General features: G+C 35.9%; 1 protein-coding gene across 1 annotated transcript; it reads left to right on the top strand.

The window, feature by feature from the left end:
- The first annotated feature begins 6,544 nt into the window (after positions 1-6,544).
- Positions 6,545-9,179, top strand: LOC145166798 (laccase-11-like). Its single transcript, XM_079085839.1, has 6 exons — positions 6,545-6,711; positions 6,854-7,005; positions 7,229-7,473; positions 7,561-7,689; positions 7,786-8,709; positions 8,795-9,179. Exons 1-6 carry the CDS (start codon positions 6,595-6,597, stop codon positions 8,923-8,925), a joined length of 1,698 nt encoding a protein of 565 aa, XP_078941965.1. The 5' UTR covers positions 6,545-6,594; the 3' UTR covers positions 8,926-9,179.
- Positions 9,180-9,610: the final 431 nt, after the last annotated feature.

Raw genomic sequence — 9,610 nt, 5'->3', positions numbered from 1 at the left:
AGGGCATAATCGAGATTAAGCATGCCATTGAAAAGTTCAATGAATCTCAAAAGATTTAGTAGTTTCAATTCATTAAAACCTAATTTTCAATTTTCGTTTTCATGGTGGAAATTCGTAAATCGTCATTTACCTACCTTCAAATATTCTGCAACTGGATTACGGCATCCCTCTTCCGAGATGTGGAATATTGTGTTGGGTCCTAGCCTTAATATTTCATTTGGGTGTTATATTAAGGATTGAATCAACTAACTTGAATTTCTCCCGTTTTGTAGATGTCAAACTCTTACAACCATGGTTTTCCCGAATCCTTTGGAAAAAGTTTTCCACATGAAGATGATGTTCCACGATTGGATTGTGGAAATGGAAATCATACTTCACTTCCTCCACCTCCTCCAGTAATTCTTCCTGACCCACGTGTTTGAAGACTTGAAAAGTTCAAAGTCACTCAAGCCCTATTGGCAAACAAACATGAAGATGGAAAGTCTATATATGCTCATGTCTTGGATATGAAGTTGCATATTGATAGATTGGGAATGTTGGGTGTCGTTGTCTCAAGGAAGCTGGCTGTTGACTTGGTTCTTCAATCACTTCCCGAATCATATAGTGAGTTCATTAGAGATTACTATATGATAGACCACGACGTGACCCTTATTGATCTTACCTATTTGCTTATTGCTTCTGAATCAGCAATGATTTGGCGCACTGGTCAAGCAAATTTGACTGGTAACTCAACCTCCCAAACTTCCATGGACATAGGCAATGGAAACAATAGTCCAGAGAGGATTTCTTCACCTAAGAGAAAGAGGTCTGTCATGGTCAAAAAGTTTGACCATAAGAGAAAGGCAAAGTCTGAGATTGTTTCTTGTGTCGTTCCCAAAGAGTCCACATGTTTCTATTGCCAAAAGAAGGGGCATTGGTTGCGAAGCTGCCCTAACTACCTGAGAGATCTAAGAGATGGGAGAGTCAAGATATATGACTTTGCTTCAGGTAAATCCACTATCTAACTCTATTAAGTTCCTATTTATAGATTCTTAATACTTGATGTGATAAGATTACATTTTGATGTTTTGTAGGATCAAAGAAAAAGAAAGGAAGCTTAAAAGAAAGAGTGAGCTGAGTCTGATCATGAAGAAATGGATTTCGATCGCATGATTCGAAGATTAGATTTTTGAGCTGCTACTTAGAAGAGTTGGGATAGATTGCTTAGGAATATTTAGTAACATAGTTTTCATTTTATATTGCATTGTAAGGACAAGTTGTTTCCGCATTTTTATAAATAAAATAAATTTTGTTTTTGTCTTATATATATTTCCTTGCAATGGCATTTGTGAAAATTGATGTTTATATATTTCTATTGTTAGAAAGATTGAAAAGGATGTGATTCTTAGTTATGTTATTTGTGGTAGTGTCAAAATTTACCAAATAAGGAAGATTCTGATCGCCCAAGTCTCAATAGGACAGAAACTTGGAATCATACAACTTGTATTGTGTGATGAATGAAAACCTTCGTATTTGGGAAATTAAGACCAATTCCTTGTTCACATAAGAATGTGAGTCAAGTGAAGGACTAGAGGGTCTGGTACACAATGTTGTGCACTGGTCAAGTCCACCACAAAGAACGATGAGACTATTTGTCATGATTTGCTAAAAGTTTAGTAAATATGGTTATACTTACAAGATTAAGTGTAATTCTAAATCATTGAAAAGTTTCAATGTATGACCGAACGAATAAGAAGAATCAATAAGGCAGAAAGATAAAAGGTTTCTCCAATCTGAGAAGAAGGGAGAGTACTTTTGTATCATGTTTTATGATCGTCTGAATGATTATGAAATCATATCACAATTGATCCTCCAAGGACAACTTAGTGCACTAGTGTGGCTAAGTAGAGGAATCGTGAATTGTTAAAATGGTTAAATCAAAAGTTGAATCATACTTCATTCCAATATCGAGTCTTAGAGTCATACTCCAAGATTATGACTTGAGTGACATAGTCTTAAGTAGGTTTATAACACTTATCAAATATGGAATAGGAAAAGTTTTCTTATTTCTGCACATTTGAAATTGGTTAGTTGTGATGTCTTGGATAAGACAAAGACCAACTAAGACCAATTGTGTAAAGTGTTTGTCTTGACAAGAACCCGCACTAACCCTTGAATATTTGTTTTGTCAAGGATTGTTTCTTGAAAAGAGAATCTTATATGTCAAGAGGTCAGTGGGAGTCTTAAAGATCTTGAAAAAGATTTCAAGAACTTATCAAGAATAAATCTATTATCTATCACTAGCACACGACTTGAGGTTTATAACCTATCATCTTGGCATGTTCTTGTTTCTATGCCATTCCAGTTTAAGTCAACTACGCATGTGAGTTCTATGAGTTCTCAATTGATTGCATAGAGGCAAGGCACCCTGATTAATGGAAAGTACATTGATAGGTAGGGGTGAGCTTCTCAAAGACTTGGAAGCAATGGTGGGACCCTTGATGGCAAGAAATTAAGGATGAACTAGTTCTATCCATATGAGTTGGATTTGTCACAAACATTGTCTTATGATTATGGTTATGACAAATTCGCATGGATAGGAACACATACACCATTAAATCTAAGTGTCATAAGGTTTCTCTCCATTTTCATGAAAATGATTGTGAGGAAACGCTTTCACTAAGAGAGATTTTAAGAAGATAGAAATTGTGATATTTGCATTCTCAAATTCGATTATGACTATGGCATCCCTCTTCATAGTTCGAATTGTGAGATTTGGCAATTAGTTTAAACATTTAAGACTTATTTCTATAAGTGTTGAAATTGTTTAGACACACATATAAGTTATCTAAGGAAAGGTGTATGAGTTTGAGAAGCTTAGATAAAGGCTTATCAAAGCATCTCGTATCAGAAATATGAACTTTCGTTAAGAAATTCAATAAGTATTGTTTTCTAGAAGTTCAACTGATTTCTGGATACATGTCAAAGCTAGTGGGAGCATAAGTGTTATGCTGGTAAGGATATAATCATCATGTTAGTGGGAGCATGATTATTATTATATGTGTTGCAAGTTAGCAATATTAATTATAGAAAACAAAAGTTACTCTTTGCAAAGTTGCAGGGGTTGAAAGGTTGTTTTGCTATAATTAAGGGAGAGAATATTATATGAAAGTTATGTTGAAAAGATTCAACATAAGGGAATTCTATATATGACAATATTATAGCAAGAAACTGGTAAAGTATCACGTTTTTTGTGAATCATGTCCCATACGCTTCTGGTATAGGATCGATTGCATATGCTGTAATATTCGTCCGTTCTGATTTTCCAAATGCCTAGGGCATTAAGAGGGAAAAAGGACCAGAGCCGGATATGACTAAAATAATTAAACAACTGTTAAGTACAATCTAAGGTTCGCCAAGGATTGGTCCTTGTGGGCAGTTGGAAGTATAGTAATGGATGGACCATATTGACATTATTATGAATAGATAGGACTCTATTTAGAATGAGTTGTCATATGGAAAATATGGAAATGTTTCCATAAATGGGAGTTGGATATCAAGAATCTATGTCTAGATTAGAAACTTTTATGCAAGAAGGATGTTCAAAGGAATGTACTTTGAATGTGAGACTTCATATCTATGGAATTGCCTTGTAACAATCTCCAATAGAGCACTTTGTAATATCATTGGCAAAGTCTTGGTGGCTTTGGTGTTGTGACATTACGAAAGGATCGTTGCATAAAATGTTAGAATCTAACATATTCTAATAGTGGCAAGAATTTGGTATTCTTACACTTATGATAAGGATTAAGAGTTGTGAAATGAGTATCGTTGGAAATGTGTTCAATTGATCTATTTCAAAAAATATGGACCATAGGTAAACATAGTGTGCATGCTTGGAGCATGGGACAACTATAGTTATAATTCGAGTAATAAGTTGATTATCTGAAACATTATACAATGAATAATGAGTAATTAATATGGTGATTAAATAAAAGGTGTTTTATTTATACTCAAGAGTTTGGGACCATATAGGATTAGTAGTATTCTTGTGTTACACTTCGCATGTTTTGACTTCCAAAATAATAAGATTATTTAAATTATCCACAGTCGATCATACTTTGAAAGTATGTATGAAAGAAGACTGTCATGAATTGGTTTGTAGATTGTCTAAGTGTTTAGACATAGCAAAGGTTTGCTGCAACGTTCATGAGTGCTCCTGGAATAAGATTTGAGTATTGGATTAAACCCACGCTCACTTGAATCACTTCATGGATTTTATCACAGGTGATTAATGAGACGATAATATCTTATATTCTTGAACCCGAGACATGTGATTTGTAATTTACAAGTCGGTTGCACATTGATAATATGTAAACGCACCAGTAACTTGGTGTTATAAAACATATTGTTGTGTGTGATTTGATGAGTAGGTACAAGCGAGCGTTTGAGTCGAAGTTTATCCGTTCCTTTTACCCAAAGTTGGATAAAAGCGACATCATTGGGCCCCTCGATGATTTAGTGATGACACCTTAAAGCGTTTGGCCAAGCCAGGACTGATTTGATTTGTTCAATTAGTCAGTCGTCATAAATCGGAAATCGGGAAACAAGACATAGACTAAGAGGATGATTAAATTCCATGTCTTATGTCTATACGATCTCTTGAGAATGAAGAAATATATGATCCCTTATCTAAAGGACGTGCTTCTGATAAGATCAGAGTTGACAGCGGCTTTTGAAAGCTACGATTTCTAATCAGGTTCTGAAGTCGTACTTGCAAAATAGTTATTAGACTTATCCAAGTGGGAGACTGTTGGATTAGGTGTCTAAGCCCATAACTATTTCGGTATGTACTTGACCCGATTATGAGCATGGTCCTTTTGGCTTGCCTTCACTCATGCAACTTGATAGAATGACAAGAGGAGAGAGAGAGAGTAGAATTTATTATGTGAATAATAAATTCATACTCAAAATGTTTTTATTAATATATTACAAGATTAATAGATTATTTGGAAATCATATTATTTAATTAGTATTGATCAGAAATTAATTTGGAATTAATTTAGTGGTCAAAAGAGACTGATTAAATAATTGGTGACTATTATGCAAATGATTGATAGTTGCATAAATGGGCTGATGGACTCCATAGAGTGGAGTGGACGTAATTTATGGGGAGGCCCATATGATTTCGTCCAAGGGCTCTAAGGAAGGAGTCCATGGGCTGCTTGTTGCCTAAGTTAGGTATTAGGGTTTCCATCTGAAAACCATAGCAACCACAACTATATAAAGGACCCCATACAAGGGGATTTTCGTCCAAGCTTTGTGAAACCCTAAGGTGGCCGAAAATCCTTCTCTCCAAGTCTTCCTTTGCATTGAGTGTTTGTGACTCCATTAGAGGTGCAACACTTGGGGCACTAAGCTTTCAGAAGTCAAGATCAAGAAGGATTGTGATTGTTATTGATATATAACAATCAAGGTAAAGTTTCTAACTTGTTTATTATGTCAATTTCGAAATAAGCATGCTAGATTAGGGTTTATTGCTTTGGTATTCAATGTTGTATGCTCAAGTTATAAAACCTAGATCAAAGCAATTAGGGTTGCATGAACACCATAGGATTGATGTTATACTCATAACCCAATAGTTGGTAGACCAAAATTGCAATTTGTCTTTGTTGATTTCTGATTTCCATTATATGTGAAAGCAATTAAGGACAAATGATAGCAGTACGAACGAGGAGAACGAGAGGAAGAAGGGTGTCAACGGCATAATGATAGTTCAAAGGGTTTTTAATGGGCCATTAAAATGAAAAGAAAAAAGTACCCCCATAGTACAAGGCACATGAAGCGTTCTAACGTACAAAACAGACGGCATCCTCGAAGAGGGAATAGGCGTGGAGCATAGTTATATTTGGAGGATGGTTCAATTTAGAAGAACAAATTATGGACTAGACGTGCATAATGGATAAAACAACATGGACCATTTGTGTAATTTACTTAAAATTGAATTCTACTTTTTTAGTTCTTTATGTGCTTGGATTTTGATTCACAGAAAGAAAAACTGATTTCGCTGTATTCCTTTTCCCCCACGGTAAAGCTCACGATCGCACTAAACCTAAGTTGCTCTTGTGTACCTCTCATGACCAGATCTTCAAATATACATCAAATTTATTTCTAAAAGTAGAAACTTACGATATAATGTTTTGTTTATACATTTGATTTAACAAATAAACTAATAAAAATAATTACATACATCTCTCATCAAATATTATAAATACATATTTATTATAAAATCAAAAAACTAATGGACCGTAATCAATTTAATCAATGTTTATAGATATATAAAGCAAAATCTTATAAAAACCATAATACTTTTCTAAAACAACCACCAATAAGATTTTTTTTTTATTCGTGTGTTTGAGTAATTGTTTTTTGAAGTCTCTTACTATACACATGTTTAACTTAAACGTTTTGCTCTACACCCTCCTCACTTCTCCATTCTACCTAATACATGTATATATGTGTGTATATATATACACACATGTATCTATATCTATATCTTCATCTTCCTCAACTAATTCATTCTTAAGAAATCCCAGAAACTAACGATTGGGGAAGATGACGACTAATCATACGTTCTTTTTTGGAAAATCCCTTTTTATTATTTGCATTTTCATGTGTGTTTCATTGCTTTCTCTTGAGGTCAAGGCAGCCACCAAGAAGTATCAGTTTAATGTAAGTTCGCGCGTAGTTTCTATGGCTTTTAATTACCATGTTGTAAAACCCATTTCACCAAATTAGTTTATTGGTTTCATTGCAATGTTTGTTTCGTATATTATAGAAAATGATTGTATTATATTCTTGTATTTAAAAAAAGGTCGAAGTGAAGAACGTTAGCAGATTGTGCCATGCAAAACCAATTGTAACTGTAAATGGGAGGTTTCCAGGTCCAACTGTTTACGCTCGAGAAGGCGATAGAGTTCTTATCAACGTGTCAAACCATGCCCAATACAATATGTCCATTCATTGGTATGAGGTTTAGAAATTATTTATTATACAAACAAAAGCGTACAAACTATATCTTTTCTCTAGGTTTGTTATCGCCAAAACCAGACAATGTTGTTACCTTTATATGTCTTCTCACTCGATGCCTCACAATATTCTCTTATACTATTGAAGTGAAAAGGATTTTCTATTCCATCGAATTCGTTGGTGTCCTACATAGTTATGGTTTCTTGGCTCTCTTTTTTAGGCATGGTCTGAAACAATATGCCAACGGGTGGGCAGATGGACCGGCATACATCACACAATGCCCAATCCAGACTGGGAATAGCTACGTTTATGACTTCAACATTACAGGCCAAAGAGGGACACTATGGTGGCATGCACATATTCTATGGCTCAGAGCAACTGTATATGGTGCTATTGTAATTTTACCAAAACAATCAGTGCCATTTCCATTCCCACGACCCGATGGAGAACAAGTCATCGTGTTTGGTAAACTATATGTGTAATTTGAATGTACTTTCATAGTTAAATGTTTCTCAAATCTGGTCAAAAACACAAAATATTTGTTATTCGTAGGTGAATGGTGGCATGCGGATGTTGAACAGGTTGTGAAGCAAGGGAACGCTTTAGGTTTGCCACCAAATATGTCCGACGCGCACACGATAAATGGAAAACCGGGCCCACTTTTTCCATGTTCTGAGAAACGTATGTATAAGTTGATTACCGATCAATAAACTACTCGTTAATGCATTTTAGATCTTGTAACTTTATTTATTTTGAGATTTTTTTTTTTCATTTTAGATACATTTGCTATGGAAGTTGAGCAAGGAAAGAAATACCTCTTGAGAATAGTCAACGCTGCACTCAACGACGAACTATTTTTTGCAATCGCCGGCCACAACATGACGGTGGTGGAGATCGATGCAGTTTACACAAAACCATTCACCACAAATGCTTTACTGATTGCTCCGGGCCAAACAACAAATGTGATCGTCTCCGCCAGCCAGACTCCCGGCCGCTACTTCATGGCGGTTCGACCATTCCAAGATGTTCCAATTCCAGTTGACAACAAAACCGCCACCGCAATTTTCCAATATAAAAACATTCCGACCACCGTCATCCCTACACTCCCTGTTCTACCATTACCTAACAACACCAACTTTGCTTTAAGTTATAACCAAAAGCTCCGGAGCTTAAACACCCCTAACTTTCCGGCGAATGTGCCGTTGAAAGTTGACAGGAACTTGTTTTTCACCATCGGGCTAGGGAAGAGTGATTGTGCTACGTGCCTCAATGGTACTCGGCTTTCTGCATCGTTGAACAACATAACCTTTGTGATGCCGGAAACTGGACTTCTTCAGGCTCATTATTTTAACATGAAAGGAGTGTTTAGAACTGATTTTCCTGATAAGCCTCCGAAGGCTTTTAACTACACCGGTGCTCCGCTTACTGCTAATCTTTTCACTTCTAAGGGAACACGGTTAAGCAAAATCGCATTTAATTCTACCGTTGAATTGGTCATACAAGATACCAATTTCTTAAGCGTTGAATCGCATCCTTTTCATCTTCATGGGTTCAATTTCTTTGTCGTTGGAACTGGCATTGGCAACTTCGACTCTTCCAAGGATCCGATCAAGTATAACTTGGTTGATCCACCGGAGAGGAATACCGTCGGTGTTCCCACCGGTGGTTGGGCTGCCATCCGATTCCGAGCTGATAATCCAGGTATCGATCATCTTTACCACAAAGAAAACACACACACACACACATACTGTTAAAAACCATATGTTACTAATTCTTGTGTATTTAGGTGTTTGGTTCTTTCACTGTCATTTGGAGTTGCACACCGGATGGGGATTGAAGACGACGTTTGTGGTGGAAGATGGGCTGGAAAAAGATCAGGCGGTTCGTCCTCCACCAAAGGATCTTCCATCGTGCTAACCAATTAAGTGTACATTTTCCAATGAAGGTTGCGGTTTGTTTGAGAGTTTGACAAGGAATGAAACTGGAAAAAGAAAAAAAAAATCATGTTTCATACTTTGTTGTGTGTATTTTTAATTACTAAAAAATTGTTTGATTTTTTTTAATCAAGTTGACATGTCAATTGTCGCATGTAAACTTTGATGTTATTTGTGTCGTCATTCATTCAATATTACAATGGGATAATGTCACTGTACCACATGAAACTTTCTTCATTTGGTCCTTAAAGTTTTTTTTTGGTACATTAGACAGTAAACTCGTAATTGACCTATTAATTACACCATTTTATCAACTTTTAAACGGTTTCCCGGTTGACATTTTATATATGTCAATTAATATGTATTTTTGGCCTAATCCGATGCCACGTGAGGTATGCCACGTCAATTAATGATATATGAAGCTTAAAGCCTTTCGTCTTCAACTATCGAACTTCACTCGTCTTCATTATTCAGCTGTAAAAGAAACTGAGTTAGGGTTTGTGAAGCATTCCTGTGATCGAGCTGAAGAAACAAAGAAGTCGCAGCAATGGCACAATCGGAACCTAATGGAGTGTTTGCGATGGTGGAAGTCAACTACCAAGGGGTATTTAATCGAAATCCTTTATCTTACACTGGTGGTGTGAAAACCATGTTCATTGATGTCGACT

This window comes from Lactuca virosa, chromosome 3 (assembly GCF_052849685.1).
Source record: "Lactuca virosa cultivar CGN04683 chromosome 3, Lactuca_virosa_CGN04683_v6, whole genome shotgun sequence".
Lineage (NCBI taxonomy): Eukaryota > Viridiplantae > Streptophyta > Magnoliopsida > Asterales > Asteraceae > Lactuca > Lactuca virosa.
The sequence above is the reverse complement of the archived record's forward strand: the minus strand, read 5'-3'. Positions and strand labels throughout refer to the sequence as shown.

Coding starts and splice junctions, on each gene's coding strand:
- LOC145166798 (XM_079085839.1), top strand. CDS start 6,595: ATGACGACTAATCATACGTTCTTTTTTGGAAAATCCCTTTTTATTATT. Junction 7,006..7,228: donor TACAATATGTCCATTCATTG/GTATGAGGTTTA, acceptor TCTCTTTTTTAG/GCATGGTCTGAAACAATATG. Junction 7,474..7,560: donor AGAACAAGTCATCGTGTTTG/GTAAACTATATG, acceptor TGTTATTCGTAG/GTGAATGGTGGCATGCGGAT.